The sequence below is a fragment of the Puma concolor genome, chromosome A3 (genome assembly GCF_028749965.1).
Source record: "Puma concolor isolate L17-30 chromosome A3, mPumCon1.1.hap2, whole genome shotgun sequence".
Lineage (NCBI taxonomy): Eukaryota > Metazoa > Chordata > Mammalia > Carnivora > Felidae > Puma > Puma concolor.
In genome coordinates, this window is record NC_141669.1 from 114,015,085 (window position 1) to 114,041,221 (window position 26,137).

Here is a 26,137-nt window from a genome sequence, read left to right on the forward strand (position 1 = left end):
ACGTGTTTATTCGCTCCATTAAACTATTCCTTTCTGAGTCCCTCTTAATTTAAGCCCCTCTCCCTGGAAACATAGTACAAGGAGAGAGAGTTTTCGGTTGGTACCAGTGCAGTGTTATGGAAACAAGGTAGAGGGGAGACACTGTGAGCAGAGCCTTGGCAACACTCCCATGAGTGGGGTGGGGTGGGGGGCAAGGAAGACTCTAGTGTGTGGGTTTTCCTTTTATATATTGCCATCATTTGTTTACCTGCTCTTCTGTTCTTCTGCCTCCCCTCAGAACAAGGTTCTGGGTAGTGAATAATCAATTAATTGATCATCGCTCCTTCGTACTTCTTTCTGTTTCATCGCCTATGACCCACCTCCTGAACCCCGCCCCATGGAGGCAAATAAAAACCTGAGTCCAGAGCCCCACTGCAGAATTTTCTGGACTCCTGGATCTGCCACATTCTTCCTAAAGACCATGAAATTCTCGCTCCTGACCCTTATTGTATTTTTGATCCTGTTCCAGATGCTGCCAGGTAACCAGAACCAAGGAAAAAGGAAGAGAGCTAGGGTGGGGAACTTCCCATGGGAGGTTTGTCATCTTTCTGTCCATCCATTCAGACAAGGTTTTCAGGGGTGTCTGAAATCTGCTTGACCTTATTAGAATGTGCTCCCAGGACAGACCTGATACCCCATACTGGGAATGTGTATCTGGTCAGAATCCCTAGAGCCATGGGCAGGATGTCTTCCAAAAAGTCCTTCTCACACTCAGGTGTAATTTCAACATCCCAAATTGCCCTTGGTACTTTGTATCAATGTCCCAAGGACCCAACTGAGCAGCTGCCTGACTTCAGCTGTCTCTCCAATCCCTACCAGATCATGAGTCCTGAAGCCTTTCTTAGACACTAAGTTCTAATACCTCTCCATAAGAAATCCTTTCATAGTCTGGAATGAATATATCTGCAGAGCAGTCACGTGGAAAAGAGCACAGTCCTTTCCACTGCTTTCCAACTATAGAAGTCTGATTTTGTTAATGATTTATGATGAGATTTTATAAACAAGTGGCCAGAGCTCTAAAACTACTGTTTATGAAGGCCCGAATAATTTTTAGACAAGGTAAAATTTCCTTCATCTGTCTGATGTTTAAAACCTTTTTTCTATACACGTATAAATGCATATAAGTATGTGTGTTCTTATAGCTCTTTTTTTAACCAAAAAGTAACTATGTGTTTCTCTAAAATGTTTTTATTCAATATATGGTAGACATCTTCCTTGTTGTCACATAAAAATTAGCCTCATTGCTTCTAGAAGTTACATACTGTTCCATCGTGTAGATAGATCATAATTTGTGCATCTAATCCCTATTCAGGGTAAAATGTGATCTTTCCAGATCTTTTTTTTAATCTTGTTTTATTTTTTATTTTTTAAAATTTACATCCAAATTAGTTAGCATATAGTGCCACATTGATTTCAGGAGTAGATTCCTTAGTGCCCCATACCCATTTAGCCCATCCCCCCTCCCATAACCGCTCCCATAACCCTCAGTTTGTTCTCCAGATTTATGAGTCTCTTCTGTTTTGTCCCCCTCCCTGTTTTTATATTATTTTTGTTTCCCTTCCCTTATGTTCATCTGTTTTGTCTCTTGAAGTCCTCATATGAGTGAAGTCATATGATTTTTGCCTTTCTCTGACTGACTAATTTCACTTAGCATAATACCCTCCAGTTCCATCCACGTCGTTGTAAATGGCAAGATTTCATTCTTTTTGATTGCCAAGTAATACTCCATTGTGTGTGTGTGTGTGTGTGTGTGTGTGTGTGTGTGTGTGTATATATATACACCACATCTTCTTTATCCATTCATCTATCAATGGACATTTGGGCTCTTTCCATACTTTGGCTATTGTGGATAGTGCTGCTATAAACGTGGGGGTGCATGTATCCCTTCAAAACAGCACACCTGTATCCCATGGATAAATGCCTAGTAGTGCAATTGCTGGGTTGTAGGGTAGTTCTATTTTTAGTTTTTTGAGGAACCTCCATACTGTTTTCCAGAGTGGCTGCACCAGTTTGCATTCCCAACCAGATCTTTGATAAGACAAACAAAATTGCAGCTGACTTTTTGTGCATATGCTTTTACTTACTGGACAAAAAATTTCTAAATAAGTTCCTAGAGGTGGACTTGCTAGGCAGAGTAAGTTTATGATTTTGTTTTTCATGAGCACTTACTCTTTGGATCAGATATGGCCAAAAGAATCACTCTTCTTTCAGGGAAAAAAGCTTTAGAAGACCCAAGTGAACATTCTTTACATAAACCCAGAAAAATCAGGGCTGTAGCAACTTCTCAACTGTAACACTGGTATGAAAGGAAAATAAATACTTTAGATAGTGAAGGAAAAGAACCATGAACCTAGAAATCTTATATCCATTTACACTGCTATTTAAATATAGAAGCATAGGGGCGCCTGGGTGGCGCAGTCGGTTGAGCGTCCGACTTCAGCCAGGTCACGATCTCGCGGTCCGGGAGTTCAAGCCCCGCGTCAGGCTCTGGGCTGATGGCTCAGAGCCTGGGGCCTGTTTCCGATTCTGTGTCTCCCTCTCTCTCTGCCCCTCCCCCGTTCATGCTCTGTCTCTCTCTGTCCCAAAAATAAATAAACGTTGAAAATAAATAAATAAATAAATAAATAAATAAATATAGAAGTATAACAAAAAATATGCCCAAGCATAGAGGGCCTATGAATGTTTGCCACACAAAGACACATTTTGAAAACACTCTTGGAGGAAGAACTCAAATAAAAAGAGAAATGATCCAAGAGAATGTTGGAAATGATATGAGAAGTATGAATTGTCAATTAGTTTGTAAGTTTTTAGTTGACTTAAAAAAAAACTGGACCGGGAGGGTTATAGACAAAGAAAAATATATCCCATAATTCCTGTAAATTTTAGATAATAACATGATTAGGGAGGGGATGGCCAAAGCTCACTGAAGAGGAAGACCAGGAATATGAGAACATTGCTGAGGTGCTTGCCTTGTTAAAAGTAAGTTATAATTATAGATAAGTTTCAATAATCAATAAAGATAGGTTATCATAGACATGGGCTTTATGTTATTGCTAATAGCATAAGAATAAAAATAAAATGAGTATATTTTAACCCATCTGGAAAAAAAAACCCTTATCTACCTAATAAAAAGTAGTAAATAAGAAAAAAAACTACAAGTAGAAAACATAAAATAACAGCAGATATAAGTCCAAATGTAATTTTAATTACAATAAATGTAAATGAATTAAACTCACTAGATAAAGGCTTAGTCTTTCAAATGAGAAAGAAAGCTCAAGCAACACGTAATCTAAAAGGTGCAGACATGCTTGATATAAAAAGATACAGATTAAAATAATGAAGTGCCATACCAGGAAAATATAAACTAAAAGAAAGCTGAAGTAGCAATCTAATTTGTGGCAAAGAAAAATTTAAGGCAAAACATATATTTGACAAAGAGGCAGGTTATATACTCGTAAAAGAAATAATTGGCACTTAAGAACCTTTGGCACTTACAATTTCAGCTTCCAGATTTGAAAACAACAAATGACAGTACTTCAGAGAGGAATAGTTAAGTGAATGGCATTTGGAGATCTTTAACCGAATTTTAAAGTTAATTGAAAACAATACACTGAATATCTGACCAACGTATTGAATAAACTTAAGCTATGGGATACATATGTTTACATAAGGACATTTTTATGCCCGATGGAGAGTAAGCATTCTTTTGAGAACACAAAAACTTTACAAACTTTACAAAAATATCCCACATATAAGACCACAAAGAAAGCTACATTAAACCAAATAATATCATAAAGATCACATTCTCCAATGTAATCAATGAAATTAGAAATTAATAATAAAATTAAAGCAAATGACTCATTTATTTGGAAACCAAATAACACATTGCTAGAAAAACTTTGACCTATATAAGAAATTATATTTACGAACAACTAAGTCACATGGATATGCCCAGAGTCAAATGAGGGGGCAGATCCCCCCAACCATAAATCATAATGTTATACAGCAAAGGGTGTGGATCCAAAAGAGGGTGAAAATTTGGGGCCTTTTTCACAGTCAGCCTACTACATGATATTAGAAGACAGAGCAGGATTACCTTGGGTGGTGGGGGTGGGATGAGAAGAGGAACACTAATGGATGCAGGAGGACACAAAGGGGCTTTCTAGTGCTGATTTCATAGTAGTTTTATGATGCACATCAGTAATTAGTGCAGTTTCTGGAATATGTTATGCTTGGGTTAAAATTTTGCTTTAAAAACTCAAGCATAATTGTGTTATGTATAGCTTCTAGATTTATGCTTTCTGTAATTTTTATCTAGATTTCCTTCTATGTCTCCTCCTTCTATACTTTTTTTTTCAATATTCGACCTGATTCCTGAATATCTTCTTTCATTTGAAATGATATGTGGTATCACTGAAATGTATAAAGTAGCAAATTTCAGCCATTGTTAGTTAAGCATTGGATCAAGTTCAAAAATGCATTTTTAAAACTGTTTATGACCCTTTGGGGACTTTTAAGATTAATAATACTATATCAAGACATAATGAAATATAGGTGATATTTGCATTTCCCAATTTTTAAATTTTATTTTTCTTAAGTAAAGTATGTGTCATTAGAAAATCTATTTAGATTTACTTAACAATTAACAACCAAATTTTGACAGTTTGAAGATACCTAGTGATAATGCCTCAACAGGTAAAACTTGTCAACTAAGTGTACTCTATCCCATTAAACTTGGAAAATCCTATTACCCATACGTTTTCTTGAAGTGACCAATAGGATTTTCGCAAACATCTCAAAATTAAAAGGAACTGTATTTTTATCTAACTAGGAATATTCCATCCTCAGGGATCTGTACAATTCTTTGTTGTTGCCCTTCCAGAATTTATTAATGTGTGGACTTCCCTCCAGATATGCTATAGCCTTTGTCTATAGGATGCTGGTTCTCCCAACCACCATCATCAGCATCACCTGGGAACTTGTTAGAAATGCAAATTTTCCCAGTTTTATTGAGATATAATTGACATATGATGTTGTGTAAGTTTAAAGTGTACAATGTGTTGACCTGATACACTTATATATAGCAAAACTGATACCACCACGGAGTTAGCCAACACCTCCATCATGTCACATAATTTCCATTTCTTTTTTGTGGTAAGAACGTTTAAGATCTACTCTCTTAGCAACTTTCAAGTATTTAATATGATATTGTTAACTATAATCACCATGCTGTATATTAGATCCCTGGAACTTATTTATCTTGTAATTGGAAGTATATACCCTTTGACCAACATCTCATTTCCCCCACCCCCTGGTAAACATCATTCTAATCTCTCTTTCTATGAGTTTGATGCTTTTTTATTCCACCTATAAGTAAGATCATACAGCATTTGTCTTTCTCTGTCTGACTTACTTAGCACAATGCTCTCAAGATCCGTCTATGTTGTAGCAAATGCCAGGATTTCCCTCTTTCTCACGGCTGAATATATTTCTCTCTCTCTCTCTCTCTCTCTCTCTCTCTCTCTGTGTGTGTGTGTGTGTGTGTGTGTGTGTGTGTGTGTGTGTGATCTTTATCCATTCATCTGTTGATGGGTAGTTCTGTATTTTGGCTATTATTTCTGCATCTTGACTGTTGCGAGTAGCGATGCAATGAACATAGGAGTACAGACATCTCTTTGCAATAGTGGTATCTCCTCTTCAGATATATACCCAGAATTGGAACTGCTGGATCATATGGTAGTTCTGTTTTTAATTTTGGAGGGAAACCCCATACTGTTTTCCACAATGGCAGTACCAATTTATATCCCCACCAACAGTGCACAAGGATTCCCTTTTCTTCACATCTTCTGTAACACTTGTTATCTTTTTTTTTTTTTTTTTTTTTTACAGCATCCATTCTAACAGGTGTGAAGTGATATTTCATTTTGGTTTTAATTTGCATTTTCCTGATAATTAGTGAATTTGAGCAATTTCTCAGATACCTGTTGACCATTTGGTTGTCTTCTTTAGAAGACTGTCTAGTCAGATCCTTTGCCCATTTTTTAGTTGAATTGTTGTTTTGTGTTTGTTTATGTTTGTTCGGTTTTTGTTTGGTTTGGTTTTTGGGTTTTTTTGCTACTGAGTTGTATGATTTCCTTATATATTTTGGATATTAACCCCTTACCATATATATGATCTGCAAATATCTTCTCCCACCCCATAGGTTGCCTTTTCATTTTGTTGGTAGTTTCTTATGCTGTGCAGAAAACTTTTCATTTGATGTAGTCCTGTGTGTTGATTTTTGCTTTTGTTGCTTGGGCTTTTGAAATCATATCCAAAAAATCATTGCCAAGACCAATGTCAAGGAGATGTTTCTCTAGGTCTTATTCTAGGATTTTCAGTTGCAGGTCTTTAGTTTTTAATCCATTTTGAGTTCATTTTTGTGAGTGGAATAAGATAAGGGACCAATTTCATTTTCATGCATGTAGACATCCAGTTTTCCCAGCACCATTTTCTAAAGAAACTATCCTGTCTTCGCTGAATGTTCTTGCCTCCCTTGTCAAACATTAGTTGACCGTATAAGCAGGGATTTCTTTCTGGGCTCTCAATTCTGTTCCATTGGTCTGTGTTTCTGTTTTCATGCCAGTATCATATTCTTTTGAATACTACAGCTTTATAATATTGTTTGAAATCAGGAAGCCTGATGCTTCCAACTTTGTTATTTCTCAGAATTGCTTTGGCTATTTGGGGTGTGTGTGTGTATGTGTGTGTGTGGTTCCATATGAAACTTAGAATTGCTTTTTCTGTTTCTGTGAAAAATGCCATTGGAATTTTTCTAGAGATTGCATTAAATCTGTAAATGGTTTTGGGTAGTGTGGACATTTTTAACAGTATTGATTCTTCCAATCTCTGAACACAGGGCATCTTTCCATTTATTTGTGTCTTCTTTAATTTCTTTCATCAAAGTCGTATAGTTTTCTAGAAATGCAAAGTTTCAAGCCCCATCTCAGGCATACTAAGTCAGAAATTCTAGGGGCGCCTGGGTGGCTCAGTTGGTTGGGCATCTGACCTCAGCTCATGTCATGATCTCACAGTCCATGAGTTCGAGCCCCACGTCGGGCTCTGTGCTGACAGCTCAGAGCCTGGAGCCTGCTTCAGATTCTGTGTCTCCCTCTCTCTCTGCCCCTCCCCTGCTTGTGCTCTGTCTCTCTTTGTTTCAAAAATAAAAACATAAAAAAAAAAAAGAAATTCTGGGGAAGAGGCCTATAGTCTGTGTCTTAACAAGCCCTCTGGGGGGGTTGTGCTCAAGTGTGAGAATCAGTCATAATCTCCTATAGCTGTATTTCTGAGACGTCCAACTAAAACACTGATAACACGGATTTTGTTTCATTGTTGCCTCTTAGAGCAATTATTTTTGTGTCATTTGTGGATCCAGCTCAAGCAGAAATTTCTGTACCTTTGGTATGGACAGTGCAAATAACCCAGCTGAATCAGAAGCTAATGTTACATAATCACACAACTTCTTACCGAATAACTGCAGTTCCTGCTGGCTAGAAAGCTCCTTTGATATTGATAAGATACTTAAAAATATGATACGTACCAAACCTTCCTTTGCCTACATAATCCTTCCTAATGAAAACAGGGTTGTTGTGAAGTCACTGTAATAGCTACAACTATAAGCAAGAATACTTTGAGGTAATTGACATCGTTTACTCTTTTCAGTCTGTGGGGGCCAAAAATCTTGCTGGATCATGAAAGGACACTGCAAGAAAGACTGCAAATCTTACATGGTGAAAAAGCCATGTAAAAATGGTGACTATTGCTGCATTCCAAGCAAGACAGATTCTCAACCACACAGACCAACCCAAGCACCTACTAAGAAGTCCCAAATTTTAAGCACTGACTTGGAAGGAAATGTTTGGGAACATGTACCCATAGCCATCATGAGGCAAGCCAAAATTTAGAGGGAAGCAGAAGAAATTTGCTATTTGTCGGGCCAGGGATGGTTAATTCCAGTCTGTCTTCCATGGGTGCATTAAGACCCACATGACCTCCTCTCTGCTGTCATTCATCTGTGTCCTCACAAGGCTGGATTAAGACCTTGAGGTGCCCACAGTACTCACTGAAATGGTGTCCCACCCCCAACAATATGTAATTCTAAAAAAACCCAATAATAGATCAATATAACAGAAGAAAATTTAGAAAACTTCCAGTGTTTCTCATGAAACTTTTCTCAAATAGTTTTTTGGAATATCAAGTATTAAACTACTTCATCCGAGAAAAACATTTTTCTGGGGCACCTGGGTGGCTCAGTCAGTTAAGCAACTGACTCTTGATTTCAGATCAGGTCATGATCTCATGGTTCGTGGGATCGAGCCCCGTGTTGGACTCTGAGCTGACAGCATAGAACCTGCTTGAGATTCTCTCTCCCCCTCTCTCTGCCCCTCCCCCACTCACTCTCTCTCTCGCTCACTCTCTTTCCAAAAAAATAAGTAAACTTTAAAAAAATAACAAGAAAAACATTTTTCCATTTGTTTTGCACCTGCTCTGCTAGTGTCCCATGTCAAAGGTACTATTCTCTTCACCTAGCCAAACAGTTTGAGAAGTGTCTGTGGAATTCCTTGTTTTATACTAGCCTTTTGGTTCAAAATAAGTAACTCCATAATTTTTTGACTAATAGCTACCAGAACACTAAGAATTTCTTTATAAAATAGAAACTACTTCATGGGGTGCCTGGGTGGCTCAGTTGGTTAAGCGTCCGACTTCAGCTCGGGTCATGATCTCACGGTCTGTGAGTTCGAGCCCCACATCAGGCTCTGTGCTGACAGCTCGGAGCCTGGAGCCTGCTTTGGATTCTGTGTCTCCCTCTCTCTCTGCCCCTCCCCTGCTCATGCTCTGTCTCTCTCTGTCTCAAAAATAAATAAAAACATTAAAAAAAATAAAAATAGAAGCTATCTCAGGTAAATGCATCCCATTTATTACTAACTTACCTTTGGTTGTAAATGTCTGTCAGACATAGACCAACGGAATAGAATTGAGAGCCCAGGATTAAACCCCTACATATATGACCAACTGATATTCGACAAGAGAACCTCAGTGGAGAATATCCAATGGAGAAAGGAAAGTGTCTTCATTAAATGGCGCTGGGGAAACTGGATAACTATATGCAGAAAAAAATGAAACTGGACCCCGAATTTACACCACTCACAAAAGTGAGCTCAAAATGGATTAAAGACTGAAATCAAAGGCGTGAAACTATACAACTCCTAGAAGGAAACTAAAGGGAAACTCTCTTGACAGTGATCTTGGCAATGGTTTTTTGGATGTGATGCCAAAGTCCAAGCAACAAAAGCATAAATCAACAAACAGGACTACAGCAAACTAAAAATCTTCTGTACAGCAAAGTAAAAAGGAAACCTATGGATAGGAGAGAATATTTGCAAATCATTTATCTGTCAAGGGGTTAACATCCAAAATATATAAGGAATGTATACAATTCTGTAGCAAAAACAAACAATCAGATTAAAAATGGGCAAAGGACCTGAATAAAAACATTTCTCCAAAGAAGATATACGAATGGCCACCATGTACATGAAAAGGTGCTCAACATCACCAATTATCAGGGAAATTCAGTTCAAAATCACAATATGATATCACCTCACACTGAAATGGCTATCACCAAGAAGATTAAGAGTTAACAAGAGTTGGCGAGGATGTGAAGAAAAGGGAACCCTCGTGCAGTTAGTAGGAATGTAAATGGGTGAAGCACTATGGAAAACAATATTGAGGTTCCTCGAAAAATCTGAAATAGAACCACCATATGATCCAGCAATTCCAATTCTGGGTATATATTGAAAGGAAATGAAAACAGGCTATCAAAGAGATACATGCATTTCCCTGTTTATTGCAGCATTTTGGACAATAGCCAGCATATGGAAACAATCTAAGTATCCATCAATGGACAAACGGATAAAGAAGAGGTGAAATATATAGATACAGATACAGGTGATATAGATATAATGGAATATTATTCAGCCATGAGAAATAAGGAAATCCTACCTTTTACAAAACATGGATGGACCTTGAGGACATTATGCTAAGTGAGATAAGTCAGGTAAAAAAAGACAAATATTGTTATGATACCACCTACATGTGGAATCTAACGAAAAACCAAACTCATAAAAACAGAAAGCAAAATAGTGGTTTTCCAGGGCTGGGGGTTGGAGGTTTAGGAGAGATGTTGTTTAAGGGCATAAATTTACAACAAGTAGATAAATATTAAGTCCTGGAGATTTAGTGCATAGTACAGTGAATATAAACAATATTGTATTATAGCCATCAAAATTGATAAGAGACCAGCTCATAGCTATTCCCACCACACACACACACACACACACACACACACACACACACACACACACGGTAATTATGTGACATTATAGAGGCACTATCACTAAAATGACAATCATTTTACATTATATAAATGTATCAAATCAACATGTTGTACACATTAAATGTATACAATTTATACGTCAAGTTGCTCAATTAAAAATAAAATAAACTCTAAATAAATAAACAAACAAAAAAACCTTCTCTCTGATCTTCTGCTTTAAAAACCTTTAAAAAAACCTTTAAGGGGCGCCTGGGTGGCTCAGTCGGTTGAGCGTCCGACTTCGGCTCAGGTCATGATCTCACGGTCCGTGAGTTCGAGCCCCGCATCGGGCTCTGTGCTGACAGCTCAGAGCCTGGAGCCTGTTTCAGATTCTGTGTCTCCCTCTCTCTCTGACCCTCCCCCATTCATGCTCTGTCTCTCCGTCTCAAAAATAAATAAATGTTAAAAAAAAAATTTTTTTTTTAAATAATAAAAAACCTTTAAAAAACCTTCTGCTTTAGAATGGGGCTGGGCCAGAGGAATGCCCTGAGGAATCTCCTGTCTCCTTTGCTTAAGGACTAGACAACAAAGACAACACTGTTGATTTGCAGGCTCCATGGGCTTATTTTCTTGACCCAAGCTCTGATCATATTTGGCAATCCAAAGGCCTATACAGGAGGTAGCTGAACCCTACATGATAATACTTACTTTTCTGAGGATGTGTGTGTGAGGAGAGGAGTACCCAGAAAAGAACAAGAAAAAAAAAAAAAGCTCAAATAAATGCTTCAATGCTCCGGCATAAGCACCATGGAGAGGAGAGAGGTCAATATCAGTCCCGTTTCAAACCTTTTTGTTACCTCCATTAAAAGGTCCATTCCAAAGGACTAATTAGAAGTCCTTAAGGAGGGGTGTTTGGGTGGCTCAGTCGGTTAAGCATCCAACTTTGGTTCAGGTCATGATCTCACGGTTTGTGGGTTCGAGCCCCACATCAGGCTCTGTGCTGACAGCTCAGAGCCAGGACCCTGCTTCAGATTCTATGTCTCCTTCTCTCTCTGCCCCACCCCTGCTCACGCTCTGTCTCTTTCTCACTCTCTCTCTCTCAAAGATAAATAAGCACTAAAAAATTTTTTAAAAAATAGAAGTCCTCAAGGACTCCATATTGGTTTTGATCTTTGTACAACTCCATCTTCTTGGAGACTCAGCAGCGTGAGAAGCCTTGGGCCCCCCTTCATGGTTCAATTGTGTGATAACTTCACATTCTTATGGGAACTTGGAAGAAAATCTTATCCTGAGTAGGAAGGGCTTATAACAGCAAGTACAGCTAAACCCAGACTATTGGCCACAGTCTTGCAGAAGGTTCCCATCCCAGTATCCATTATCCAATCAATTTTTGTTACTAAATACTTATGGGCTCCCTGCTGATACCATTCTCTCTAAACTTCACATGTTACCATATCAGGAGCTGTATTTCCCTTCTTGGGAATTTAACAACTAAATTTGAATTCTAAGAATGAATCACTACCAAACATAGCAGCACTAAAACAAAACAAAACAAAATAAAACAAAATCCCTGTGACATAGATACTAGTTCTGTCACATTTTGACAGATGAGAAAACTGAGGTCAAAAAGGGCCAATGTCACAAATTTATTCAACAAATATTTTCTAAACATCTATTTTATTGAAAGACCCATGGTTGACATTGAAGCTACAAACCTGAACATGACAGGCTTGATACCTGATCTGACGAAGCTTATGGTCTAGCAAAGAAAGTAGAAAATAAACAAGTGGAAATATAAATAATTTGTGATTACTGGTACAAATGAAACAAGGAAGGTACTCTGACTGAATGACAACTTCAACAGAAGGACCTCTCCTATTCAATTCAGAGTAGTCAGAGAAATCCCTTCTGAGAATGTGACATTCAAGCTAAAGCCTGAAGCAAATAGCCATGAAAAAAAAAGAAAAAGAAAAACCTCTACATGGCTAAAATGAACAAATCAGGAAACTATAGATGCTGGAGAGGATGTGGAGAAATGGGAACCCTCTTGCCCTGTCAGTGGGAATGCAAACTGGTGCAGCTGCTCTGGAAAACAGTGTGGAGGTTCCTCAAAAAATTAAAAATAGATCTACCCTATGACCCAGCAATAGCACTGCTAGGAATTTACCCAAGGGATACAGGAGTGCTGATGCATAGGGGCACTTGTACCCCAATGTTTATAGCAGTGCTTTCAACAATAGCCAAATTATGGAAAGAGCCTAAATGTCCATCAACTGATGAATGGATAAAGATGTGGTTTATATATACAATGGAATACTACTTGGCCATGAGAAAGAATGAAATCCTGCCATTTGCAGCAACATGGATGCAACTGGAAGGTATTATGCTAAGTGAAGTAAGTCAGTCAGAGAAAGACAGATACCATATGGTTTCACTCACATGTGGATCCTGAGAAACTTAACAGAAGACCATGGGGGAAGGGAAGGGGGAATAAAAATAATTACAAACGGAGAGGGAGGAAGGCAAACCATAAGAGACTCTTAAATACAGAGAACAAACTGAGGGTTGATGGGGGGTGGGGGAGAGGGGAAAGTGGGTGATGGGCATTGAGGAGGGCACCTGTTGGGATGAGCACTGGGTGTTGTATGGAAGCCAATTTGGCAATAAATTATGTTAAAAGATAAAAATATGAAAATATTTCTTCAAAACAAAAGACGAACGAACAAAAACCTCTAGGAACAGCGTTCTAAGAAGAGGAAACAAAGAATATGCGTTAAGTGATATGTAGTCACGAAAGGATAGATTATGCCACCATAGCAAATGAGTCCTAAAATCTCAGTGACCTCACAGCAGTGGTTTATATTTGCTTATGAAACGTCCAGGGATGGTCTCCTTCTCTGTCTTGTCATTTAGTTACAGCATCTGAAACATGCAGCATCTAAGATTATCACATTATGGGAAGAGATGGCTGGATAATGATGGGAAGTGTCCTGAAAAGCCAAGGCAGGAAGACTCACATCATTTCTCCACTTATTCCCATTGGCCGGAGCCCAGTCACAGGACAGCAACCCAGCTGAAGTGGTTATATCCTCTTAATCTCTTCTTCCTCAAATGTAACACACCTTCAATTCCTTCCCGAGACATACAATTCAAAATCCAACCCCGCGCAAAGCCCGGAGTCCTGAGTGATGCATGGCCCTCACCTCTGGTCCAGATGGGGATCTCCTCAATCTGACAACCTATGAACTGAAAAGACAGGTTATCTGCTCATCCACGTCATAGAAAATGCTGGGCCAGGAGTAAAGTAACTACAATAAATACTCTCATTTAAAAGAGCCCAGCAGCCATTATTCCATAGCGGTGCTGAAATGCTATTAGGGCCAAATTATGAAGCTCTCACCCTGTGCCTCGGGGAGAGTCCTTGCTGAGGCCCTGATTCTGCTTTCTGAGATGAGCTCCCTTGCCCTTTATTCTCCGTGACCCCTAAATCCACCCCCCCTTGGAGCTTCCTCCTTATGCGTAATTCTTCTTGGCCATATCTGAATTGTGGGAATTTGCTTTTGAAGCCTGCCTCCCTTATGGAAGACTGGAGAACCAAAATTGCATCTCACAGTCAAAGACTGTTGGGCTAGGGTTCATGGTTTGTTTGGCAATGTGGTACTTTTGAAGACTTAATAGGCTCCTAATCTATTTGCTTCCAGTCGGTTCCATCTGCAACTCACAAACCCAATGTTCCTTCCTGCACTTCTCAAATTATTTTTATGCCTCTTTGTACTGTTCTCTCTCCATCTTCCTCCCTCCCCCTTCCTCTCTCTCTCTCTCTCTTTCTCTACCCCTTTCTCTTTCTCATGAGTAGTAGCTACCTTGAGGCTCTCAGACTGAAATTGGAAGTCCACATCATTTTTTTAAAGTTTATTTATTTATTTTGAGAGAGAGAGACAGAGAGCATGAATGGGGTATGAGGCAGAGAGAGAGGGAGAGAGGATCTCAAGCAGGCTCCACACTGTCAGCTCAGAGACCAATGCGGGCCTTGAACTCATGAACTGGGAGATCATGACCCAAACCAAAATCCAGAGTCAGACACTTAACCCATGAGCCACCCAGGTGCCCCTGAAGTCCACAACATTACTCTAATCTCTTCTCTCACTTCAACACACCCAAAATATGTTGCTGGAATTTAGTGGCTCAATGCCTTTTAAAGCTCATCTCTTGTTATTTGAGACCTAGGATCAGTCTTGTTTTCTAACCCTGTAAGGCCATCAGTTTCTGGACTCTCTGTGTTCATAGTATCTTTATTTGTGATAGCCAAAACTAGAAACAATCCCAATGTCTCAGTGGTTAAATGGTGGTATTTTCGTGCTGTGGAACACTACTTAGCAATAAAAGGCGTATGTTGTGGGGTGCCCTGGGTTGCTCAGTTGGTTAAGAAACCAACTTGATTTCAGCTCAGGTCATGATATCAATCAATCATGAGATTGAGCCCTACGTTGGGCTCTGTGCAGACAGAGCAGAACCTACTGGGATTTCTCTCCCTCTCCATGCTTCCCCCCTTGCATGTGGACACACTCTCTCACTCTCTCTCTCAAAAAAAAATTTTTCTTTTAAAAAGGAGTAAACTGGGGCGCCTGGGTGGCGCAGTTGGTTGAGCGTCCAACTTCAGCCAGGTCACGATCTCGCGGTCCGTGAGTTCGAGCCCCGCGTCAGGCTCTGGGCTGATGGCTCAGAGCCTGGAGCCTGTTTCCGATTCTGTGTCTCCCTCTCTCTTTGCCCCTCCCCCGTTCATGCTCTGTCTCTCTCTGTCCCAAAAATAAATAAATGTTGAAAAAAAATAAATAAATAATTAAAAAGGAGTAAACTGTATAACCTTATGGAATCACTATATTGTATATCCAAAACTACTATAACATTGTGCATCAACTAGACTCAAAAAAAATGGATAAAAAGAACACACACACACACACACACACACACACACAAAGGAGTAAACTGTTGAAACATGCTGCAATAGAGATGAATCAAAATAATTACACTGAAGTATAGAAGCCAGATTTTTTTGAAGGAGTACATACTGTGCCGTTACATTTATAGAAAATTCTGGAACAAACTAAAGTATGATCACAAAAACCAGATCAGAGGCTGCCCGGGGATGGAGGAAGAGGGCAGGGAAAGGCAAGGAGGAGGGATTCCAAAGAGGCATGAAGAATCTTTGGGGAGTAGTAGATATGTTCCTTATCTTGATGGTGGTGAAGGTTTCATGAGTAAATATGTGTCAAAATTATCAAATTGTATGCTTTAAATATGTACAACCCATTGTTTGTTAATTATACCTCAAGTCCAATAGACAAGTAAACAATTACTAAATAATAGCCTCCAGGTATATTTATTGATGGATAAGATCTCAACTTATCCCCCCAAAAGAATGGCTGAATGTGGGCCCAGGACCCAGGACTATGATACCATGGACTGCATCCATGCATCTTCTCCCCGTAATAGACTCTTCCCTTTTTTAGGAATTACCCTTCTACACTGCCACCACTGTCACCTCAGACATTAGGGCAGACTATGAACTGGGGTGGGGTACATTCAGATGTTCCTTCTTTTCTATAACATGACAAAAAATGGTTTTCTCAAAGCCTTTCATTTGGAAAGAGTCGGGACACGGAGACCCGCCATTCATAAAATTTAAAACAAGTTTTTCTGCTTGGATAGAATCAGAAAAACTATCCTTTTTAAAAAAATTTTTTTCAGTTTATTCTGAGAGAGAATGAGAGAGCATGAGCAGGGGAGGGGCAGAGAGAGAGAGAGAGAGAGAGAGAGAGAGAGAATCTGAAGCAGGCTCTGCGGTCTCAGCACAGAGTCCGGTGCGGGGCTCAAACCCACTAACCGTGAGATCACGACCTGAACGAAATCAAGAGTCAGACACTTAACCAACTGAGCCACCCACGCGCTCCAGAAAAGCTATTCTTTATCCTATGTAGAAATTTCTCCTATTCTATCACTTAGCCTTGGCTTGACAAAGTCAGTTACAAAATACCCTCGACCTCTCTGAGCAGCCATTTCCTAGTAACGGTGTTCTTACTGTCAGAACATATTAAACGAAAGTTAATTTGGCAAGAGTCCATCACCATCCTGGGCACTCCACATGGGGTCATCCAAAAAGAGAAAAGTTTCTTCATCCACATGATAGCCCTGTAAATTTCTGCAGACTGTTCTCACAGGTATGGTCCACATCCCAGAAGAATCATTAACCTAAAGCTTCACAGGGACCTTTAGAGCCAAGTAAACAAGAGAAAGCAAGAGTTGATGGGTGCAGTGTAAAAATGCGACCATAAGGAGGCAGGACGAAGCCGACTGCAGAGGTTACATCAGGGTTCTGCACCCCAAAGGCAGATATGAATGCCATGGCCTTCACAGATGACTCCCAGACCTCCAATGGCCTCCAGAGTGTCCTTGTCAAAAGTAACATCCCAACTTACTGTTGGAACTGCCTTGGGTAGGGAGGCTTTCTGATGACATTGGGTGACATCCTCCTTTGAGTCCTATTACAAATTGTCTCCCCTAAACTCTGCAGCAAGCCAGCTCTGTTTTCTTGGGCAAGTCGCTTCCCCTGGTGGGCACATATGTAAGTGAGAAATGTGGACTATAGATTGTGTTTGTTACCTCTTATTTCCACCCACCTTCCCGGAGAATATGCTTTGTGCCTTGGGAGGTTCAAAAATGAGAGACACAGTCCCTTATTCTCAGGAATCTCGCAGCCCGGCGCGGGAAGACATACAAGGAAACAGTTTGAATGCAGGCTTATGCCAGCGTGGGCAGGACTGTGAACAGAGAAGGCAGGACCCTGAGGAAAGGCCTACGGAAGCCAGGGAAGTTGCCCTGGTGCGCAAGCCCTCCCCCTCCATATCCTCAGTCACTTCCCAAAAGCTTGTGACCTATAAGCCTCTCCACACTCTCCCAGTGCCTGTAACAGATGCCCTATCAGTGCACTAGTCAATAGACTGATGTTCCGTGTGGATTAGCTTTTACACGTTTGTCCGTATCTGGCCAGTTCAGCGCCTCATCCCTCTGCCCCCATCCCACAGAGGTCAATAAAACTCTAGCTCAGATTTGAACTGCACCAAGGGGTCTGGACTCCTGAGTTCACTGCCTCCTAACTTCCCAAGGACCATGAGACCTGGCTTTTGGTCCTTGGACCAAGGAACTGGCTTTTGCTATCCTTGTGTTCCTACCACAAGTGATCCCAGGTAATCAGAACCCAAGGAAGTTGCAAAAATGGAGGTAGGATGGGCTCCAGCCCACAGAATGTCCAACGTGTTATAGTACCCCCCCCAACCTGGGCAGCTCCATGGCCCCCACACTGGGCCCATGTCCCTGGTAGGGTAGAACCTAAGGGTGGGACAAGATGTCCTCAACAGACAGGGGCAACCCAACATCCAGAATTGTCTTTGGTTCTGTATTCCATGTTGTCATCTAAGGACCAGATGAGAGCTTGATGGACATCAGTTTTCTTTTCAGTTGGTGCCAGCTTAAAAATGACTCCAAAACCCTCTTTCCTGTGTTTTCTTAGCCCTAAAAGTCCAGGGATCGCGTTGAATGTGTCCCTTTCTTTTTTCTCATATCCTGGAATTTGGCAAACAGGTCAGAAGATATCTGCAGAGCTGCTGTGTGAAAAATAGAATTGATTTTCCTTCTCCCTTCGATAGTGAAAGTTTAGGCTTTTAGTAATCGCTGCTTCTTAAAGTCCCCTGAAGTCATGACCAGAACTTTGCGATTGCTACTGGAGAGGACTTGAAGTTTCTTCTTCAAAGCATCCCGCTTTCTCCTTCGTTATATCTCTCTCAAGGTACATTTCAATGTATGAGCAGAGTCATATAAAAAGGAATCTAAATACTTCTGCTTTATGAGAAAAAAGCAGTGTGTGCAATGTAGTGATTCCACAATTCTATACATTTCTCAGTGTTCATCATGACCAGTAGACTCTGAATCCCTTTCATGTGTTTCACCCATCCCCCACCAACCTCCCCATTGGTGACCATCAGTTTGCGCTCTGTAGTTAGAGTCTGTTTTTTATTTGTCTCTTATTATCTTTGTTCATTTGTTTTTTTTCTCTTATATTCCACATATAAATGAAAACATATGGTATTTGTCTTTCTCTGACTGACTTATTATTAGCATTCTTATACTTGAATAAAAAAATTAATTAAAAAATGTTTTAAAAAAAGAAAAAAGTAAACATACTGTATACATGGGTATGCAGCAGCCTTTTGTTCACTTAGTAGTATTTTGGGATTACCTTTCTATATCATCACCGAAAGATCTACCTCATTCTTTGTAAAGTTGTGAAATCTCACTATAAGATAAGCTGTAATTTAGGTACAGCCATTTGGGAATGTCCCACTTTTCTAACAGCTCATCAGTCATCATCCTTGTATAAGTATCTGTACATATTTGGGCAAGGATTTATATAGGATAGATTCCTGGAAGTCAAATGGCCAGGTTAAAGGTCAGTGTAAAGTATTTTATTCCATGAATTCCTCCCTCATATGCCTCTTAGGACACGGCCTGTTAAAGTTTCTGGCGATCAGGGTTTGAGTAATTCTCCAGTTGGAGTTCCAGGCACAATCGGGACAATTCCATGTGGTCCACATAGAACCAACTGGGTCAGCTTTGAGTTCTGGTGGGAAGGGGGGGGTGAGACTAGGAAAGAGACAGATGTGAAAAACTGATAAAAGCAATGCATGAATCATGGGAACTCAGAGCATGAGGGGAGTGAAGGAAATATTGCATGTTCTGGAGTTTCAAGGCTGAGGGTTCTGGTAAGGAGGTACAAATTTGGAGCCAGCCCCTTACACGGAATAGTTGAGATGATGAAGGACGCATAAAGTCTTTGTGTTTTATCTTGGCCAACCCTTATGTTTAAGGAACGTGAGTAAAACCCAGTGACATTTATAAGAACAAGGAGGGGTGCCTGGGTGGTTCAGTCAGTTAAGCGTCTGACTCTTGGTTTCAGCTCAAGTCATGATCTCACGGTTTCATGAGTTCGAGCCCTGCATCAGGCTCTGTGCTGACAGGATAGAGCCTGCTTGAGATTCTCAGTCACCCTCTCTCTCTCTCTGCCCCTCCCCCACTCGAGCTGTCTTTATCTTTCTCAACAATAAACTTAAGATTTTATAAGAACAAGGAAATCTCCATACCTCCCAGCAGCAGCGCACCAGGGCCACCATATTACCGTCATCCTGCCAACACCCAATACCAATTTTTACCAGTCTCACGGGTTAGTAATAGTGCACTGTTGTTTTAATTAGCATTTCTCTTATCCTATGATTAAAATACAAGAACGGCTTCCTTTCAGTTAGCTGCAAGACCCTCGTGATCTCAACCTCCAATTATATTTCTCCAATTACTCTTCACCTAACTTATCCTGTAGACAGGGTCACCACCTTATGGTTTTTCCAAAACTTCAGGATAGATGCTGCCCCTGGGCCTTTGTACCTGCTGCTTCCTCTGCCTGGTATACTTTTCTCACAGTTAGTCTCAGAGCTCCCTCTTTCACGTTCTTCTCAGTGAGATCTTTTGCTATCTCTTCCAATCACACACTCCTATCCACTCTTCCCTGCTTTCTTACTCTTCATAATGCTTGTCATCTGTATTCAACTGTATCTAACATAAAGACTATATCACATTCTTCTCTTATTCGCTGTCTTACTTACTGTCTCCTGAAAAACTGACATCTCCTTGAGAGCAGGACATTTAGTTTATTCTGTTAGTGGATGTATCCTGCTGTATCTTGAACAGTGCCTGTATGTAATCAACACTTAACAAACATTTGTTGACTAAATGAACAAGTGACTCTTTCCACGTCTGTTAATTGCCTGTTCATAGCATTTGCCCATTATTTCTTCTGGGCAGGTGATGCTTTCTTGTTGATGTGAAGTTCTTTGTCTTTGATATTATTCCCTAGTCACTGGCTTTAGTCACTGGGTATATTATCCCCCAATCTATCACATACCTATGCATGACCTTTGCCCATGATATGTCATTCATTGAACAAAAATACTTAATTCTGATCTAATAAAATCCAACCTGTTTGGGGTTTTTTGTATGTGTGTTTTTGTGTTTTTTGTTGTTGTTTTTGTCTTATGGGCTCTGCTTGGTGATTTTGTTAAAAAAACTTTTCCCTCTTAAAAGCAAAAATGAACTACTGGGACCTTATGAGGGATAAAAAGCTTCTGCACAGCAAAGGAAACAACCAACAAAACTAAAAGGCAACCAACGGAATGGGAAAAGATATTTGCAAATGACATATCGGACAAAGGGCTAGTATCCAAAATCTATAAAGAGCTCACCAAACTCCACACCCGAAAAACAAATAACCCAGTGAAGAAATGGGCAGAAAACATGAATAGACACTTCTCTAAAGAAGACATCCGGATGGCCAACAGGCACATGAAAAGATGCTCAACATCGCTCCTCATCAGGGAAATACAAATCAAAACCACACTCAGATATCACCTCACGCCAGTCAGAGTGGCCAAAATGAACAAATCAGGAGACTATAGATGCTGGAGAGGATGTGGAGAAACGGGAACCCTCTTGCACTGTTGGTGGGAATGCAAACTGGTGCAGCTGCTCTGGAAAACAGAGGTTCCTCAAAAAATTAAAAATAGACCTACCCTATGACCCAGCAATAGCATTGCTAGGAATTTACCCAAGGGATACAGGAGTACTGATGCATAGGGGCACTTGTACCCCAATGTTTATAGCAGCACTCTCAACAATAGCCAAATTATGGAAAGAGCCTAAATGTCCACCAACTGATGAATGGATAAAGAAATTGTGGTTCATATACACAATGGAGTACTACATGGCAATGAGAAAGAATGAAATCTGGCCCTTTGTAGCAACGTGGATGGAACTGGAGAGTGTTATGCTAAGTGAAATAAGCCATACAGAGAAAGACAGATACCATATGGTTTCACTCTTATGTGGATCCTGAGAAACTTAACAGAAACCCATGGGGGAGGGGAAGGAAAAAAAAAAAGAGGTTAGAGTGGAAGAGAGCCAAAGCCTAAGAGACTCTTAAAAACTGAGAACAAACTGAGGGTTGATGGGGGGTGGGAGGGAGGAGAGGGTGGGTGATGGGTATTGAGGAGGGCACCTTTTGGGATGAGCACTGGGTGTTGTATGGAAACCAATTTGACAATAAACTTCATATATTGAAAAAAATAAAAAATTAAAAAAATAAATAAAATAAAAAGTTTTCCCTCATTCTTCTGTCTCAAAGGGAATCTTTGACATTATTTTCTAACAACTTTTTTACTATGTCTTTCACATTCACAAGATGAAATGTATAAATCCATTTTTATTTTTCTCATGGAATGAGCCAGTTTTCCCAGCACTGTATGCTGGGAAATGGAAAAATCAATTTCTCCATTGAGTCATAGTGTCATTGTTACTGCATATTAAGTTCCTCATTTAAGCATGGATCTATTTCAGCTGCCTATTCTGTTCTAGTGATGTATTTATTCTTGTGATATTACTATATTTTTTATAATACCATAGCTTTATATTCTGTGAGTGTCTAGAAGGGCAAGCTTTTGTCTTGCTTTTTATTTTTTTAAGAAATCTTACCTCTTGGTGGCCTTTATTCTTCACTATAAACTTTAAACTAGTATAATCAAGTCTTCCAAAAATACCACTGAGATTTTAATTAGAAGTGCATTAAATTTATGGATTAATTTAGAGGAAAGTAAATCTTTACAATAATTAAGTCATTCCATTTAAAATCACATCTGCTATTTGAGTTTTAAAATATATCCCATTGAGGTTTTGGATATTCTTCATTTAAAACAAGATACTTCAGGGGCACCTGGGTGGCACAGCTGGTTAAATATCCAACTCTTGATCTCAGCTCAGGTCATGATCTCACAGTGTGAGTTCGAGCCCTGCATTGGGCTCTGTGCTGATAGCTCAGAGCCTGCTTGGGATTCTGTCTCTCCTTCTCTCTGCCCCTCCCCTGCATTTGCTCTCTCTCTCTCTCTCTCTCTCAAAATAAACAAACTAAACAAACAAGAAAAAAAACCCAAGATACCTCATAGCCATGCTGTATATTTTATTATACATTCTAGTTAGTTATTGTTAGTGTAGACAAGTACTATTGATTCTTGTAAATTGATATACCCATTAATTACAAAGTTTGTTGATTCTTTTTTTTTTATGTGATAATTATGCCTGTTGGAATAAATGACAATTTTATCCCTTTCCTTCCAATACTTACGCTTTTGTTTTGATTTGGCTTTTGCTTGTTGCTATTGTTGTTGTTGTTTTTCCTGTAAGCCCTGACCACGTCTACCACTATTATTTTAAACAATAGCAATAAGGGGCGCCTGGGTGGCTCAGTCGGTTAAGCATCCGACTTCGGCTCAGGTCATGATCTCACGGTCCGTGAGTTCAGGCCCCGCATCGGGCTCTGTGCTGACAGCTCAGAGCCTGGAGCCTGTTTCGGATTCTGTGTCTCCCTCTCTCTCTGACCCTCCCCCATTCATGCTCTGTCTCTCTCTGTCTCAAAAATAAATAAACGTTAAAAAAAATTAAAAAAAAAATAAACAATAGCAATAATAGTATGTCTGTTTTCCTGACCTCAACAAGAATGAATTTCTCCATTAGATAATGTTAGCTCTAGATTTTGATACATAACCTTCACCAAATCAAAGAAATCCTCTCTATTCCTGCTCTGCCGAGAGTTTTCATTATAAGTAAGCATTGAACTCTATCAAATCATTTTTCTGCATCAAATAAGAGTAATTCTATTACTTATCTATTTAATTCTATAAAGGTAGGAAGTTTCATTGATAGATTGATAGATTTTCTAGGTTGGATGATACTTTGCAGTTGGAATTAAACCCTACTTGCTTATGATGTATTTTAATAGACAATTGAATTCAGTTGGCTAATACTGTAATTAGGATATTTTTGAGTTTATATTTATAAACAAAATTGACCTATAATTCTTTTTCCCTCCTATTTTCTGGAACATTTAAAAAAATTTTTTTAATGTTTATTTATTTTTGACAGAGCGAGAGAGAGACAGAGCACGAGTAGAGGAGGGGCAGAGAGAAAGGGAGACACAGAATCCGAAGCAGGCTCCAGGCTCCGAGCTTTCGGCACAGAGCCCGACGCGGGGCTCGAACTCACAGACTGCAAGATCATGACCCGAGCTGGAGTCAGACGCTCAACCGACTGAGCCACTCAGGTGCCCCTGGAACATTTTATATAAGATAATACTTCGATTGATCTTCCACGAAATTAGAAGAACTCACCTTTAAAATCAGGAGGGCTGTGTGATTCACAAGAGCCAAAAGGTGGAAGCAACTCAAATGTCCACTGACAGATGAATGGACAAACAAAATGTGGTGTGCACATGAAATGGAATATTACTGAGCCTTAAAAAAGAAGCAGAGGCACCCAGATGGCCCAGTCAGTTGAGGGTTCTGACTCCTGATTTTGGCTCAGGTCATGATCTCACAGTTTGTGAGATCAAGCCCTGCGTCAGGCTCCATGCTGACACCATGGAGTGTGCTTGGGATTCTCTCTCCCTCCCTCTTTCCCTCTCTCTCTGCCTCTCCCTGTCTTGTGCTCTCTCTCTCTCTCCCAAAATATAGAAATAAACTTAAAAAAATAAAAAATAAAAAAGTGAAATTCTGACACATGCTACAATATGGGTGAACGTTAAAGTCATAATGCTGAGCTAGCCAGCGACAAGGACAAATACTGTGAGTCCACTTGTATGAGGTTACCAGAGTAGTCAGATGGAGACAAAGAGAAAGTAGCCTGGTGGCTGTGAGGGGGATGGGGAGGTCACTTTGAATGGGTACAGAGTTTCTTTTCTTTTTTTTTTTTAACATTTATTTTTTTTTGAGACAGAGAGAGACAGAGCATGAACGGGGGAGGGTCAGAGAGAGAGGGAGCCACAGAATCCGAAGCAGGCTCCAGGCTCTGAGCTGTCAGTACAGTACAGAGCCCAATGCGGGGCTTGAACCCATGAACTGTGAGATCATGACCTGAGCTGAAGTTGGATGCTTAACCGACTGAGCCGCCCAGGTGCCCCCAGAGTCTACATTTCAACAAGATCTCTACATAATTTCTATGCACATTACAAAGTCGAAGAAGCACTTCCCTAATACCTGAGCGAACAAAGCATCTCACATAGGAATACCTACACTATTCTAAGTATGCGGTAATGTTCTGTTCCTTAATGAGAATACAGGCACATGAGTATTCACTTTATTGTTACCGGTATATTTGATATATTCATTTGAATATATATTTAAAGTGGTTAACCACATGGGCCACAACCAATGCAAGAAACTCAATCAACAGTGATAACCAGACGAACTTTCTTTACGTGGATAGCGTCAAACAGGCCCACGGATATATAATATATAGTTCCTTGTGACTAGCAAGTTTCTGTTCGTTTATGGCAAGGTATTCACCTCACTTTCAGAAAAGTTAAAAAATGGCAGGAAAGAGGTTGGGAAAAGAGACTTTTAGAAACATGGTATTAACCAGGCCTGAGCTGGAAGTCTTAAAGCCAGAATCTAATTATGACCCATGATGTTGTTATGGGATTGCCAATATACAGTCATGTTTGTAAAACTGAGCACATCAGTAAGCTAAAATCAATAGTCTCTCCTTTCATTATTTAGCCTATAGTGGTGGGGAAAAAATGCTGGCACAAATGGGACACTGCGGGAAACCTGCAAAGTTGACAAAGTGATAAAAACAGTCTGCTACGTTCCAGGCCAGAAAGTCCCTATCACTTCTACCGCAACCATATAGAATTTTCAATCAGATATCACTGATATAATTGTAGCAGGTTCCACAACACCCTGCTTTGAAAGAAGCACCAAGAATAAAGAAGGTGAAAAGTCTGACTTGGAACTGAAAATTCAGATCTTTTTCTGAGAGGTTCATCAAAGCTCATGACTTCCTCTTGGCTGTCACTCACCCTGTCCTCAGAGGAAGGGACTAAGTCATATGGATAAAGCACTGAAAATACCACAGTGATCACCCCACCTCCGCCCTCCATCAATGTGTAATTCTAGATAAAAACAGCTGTGTAAAGAAGTCTGAAATTTTTCAGTACTTCCAACAATAAAGTCCTCAGTGCTTTTCTCAAAATTTCAAATTCTTAGGTTTTAACCCGTTTCTAGTGACCCTTATTTGCTGGCGACCTATGCACAGCTTTAACCGCTTAGTTAAGTATCCCAAAGCTCATCTTTCCACTGTCCTGTCCTCTCAACAAGTGATTTGGTATACCAGAGGCAGCCCTTGTGTTCATCCTGTCTCTTGGTGGCAGCAAAAATTGTCACAATCAAGATTCCAAATCCTTGGATTTATAAGAGTAGCTCCTAAGATACTAAAGCCTTGCTTTACAACGGCGGACGTCTCAGGTGAAAGCATCCATTTTACCACTCACTAACTTTGACCCTAAAGCCCTGTATCATCACTCACTGTAGGAAATTGGCTGGCCCACGTATAAACTATAAGGACTCTTTTTTGCCCCAAGTGCTTCAAGGTTGGAATAGGAGCTGTTGAAAGGCTGGCTTCATAAACCCATTTCCTCGACCAAGCCTCGATCACACATGGACATCCAAGGGTAGGGATGGCCTCCTAATTGTGGGTAAAAAGATGGGTCATTTTGTCCACTTGGTTACTGAGAGCTTTATTTATCTCCCTCTGATGGCA

At 40.0% G+C, this 26,137-nt stretch overlaps 1 protein-coding gene and 1 pseudogene across 1 annotated transcript; both read left to right on the forward strand.

The window, feature by feature from the left end:
- The first annotated feature begins 278 nt into the window (after nucleotides 1-278).
- On the forward strand, nucleotides 279-8,188 carry LOC147582699 (defensin beta 118-like). The gene is made up of 2 exons (XM_086699858.1): nucleotides 279-518; nucleotides 7,741-8,188. The coding sequence occupies exons 1-2, from the start codon at nucleotides 377-379 to the stop codon at nucleotides 7,980-7,982; spliced, it is 384 nt and encodes a 127-aa protein (XP_086555984.1). The 5' UTR covers nucleotides 279-376; the 3' UTR covers nucleotides 7,983-8,188.
- Nucleotides 8,189-15,977: 7,789 nt separating this feature from the next.
- LOC147582700 (defensin beta 118-like) lies at nucleotides 15,978-25,354 on the forward strand (annotated as a pseudogene).
- The last annotated feature ends 783 nt before the right edge of the window (nucleotides 25,355-26,137 follow it).

Bases quoted from the DNA above. Each gene is read 5' to 3' on its own strand.
- LOC147582699 (XM_086699858.1), top strand. From the start codon at position 377: ATGGAGGCAAATAAAAACCTGAGTCCAGAGCCCCACTGCAGAATTTTC. The intron at 519-7,740 runs GTAACCAGAACC...TACTCTTTTCAG, and splicing joins CCTGTTCCAGATGCTGCCAG to TCTGTGGGGGCCAAAAATCT.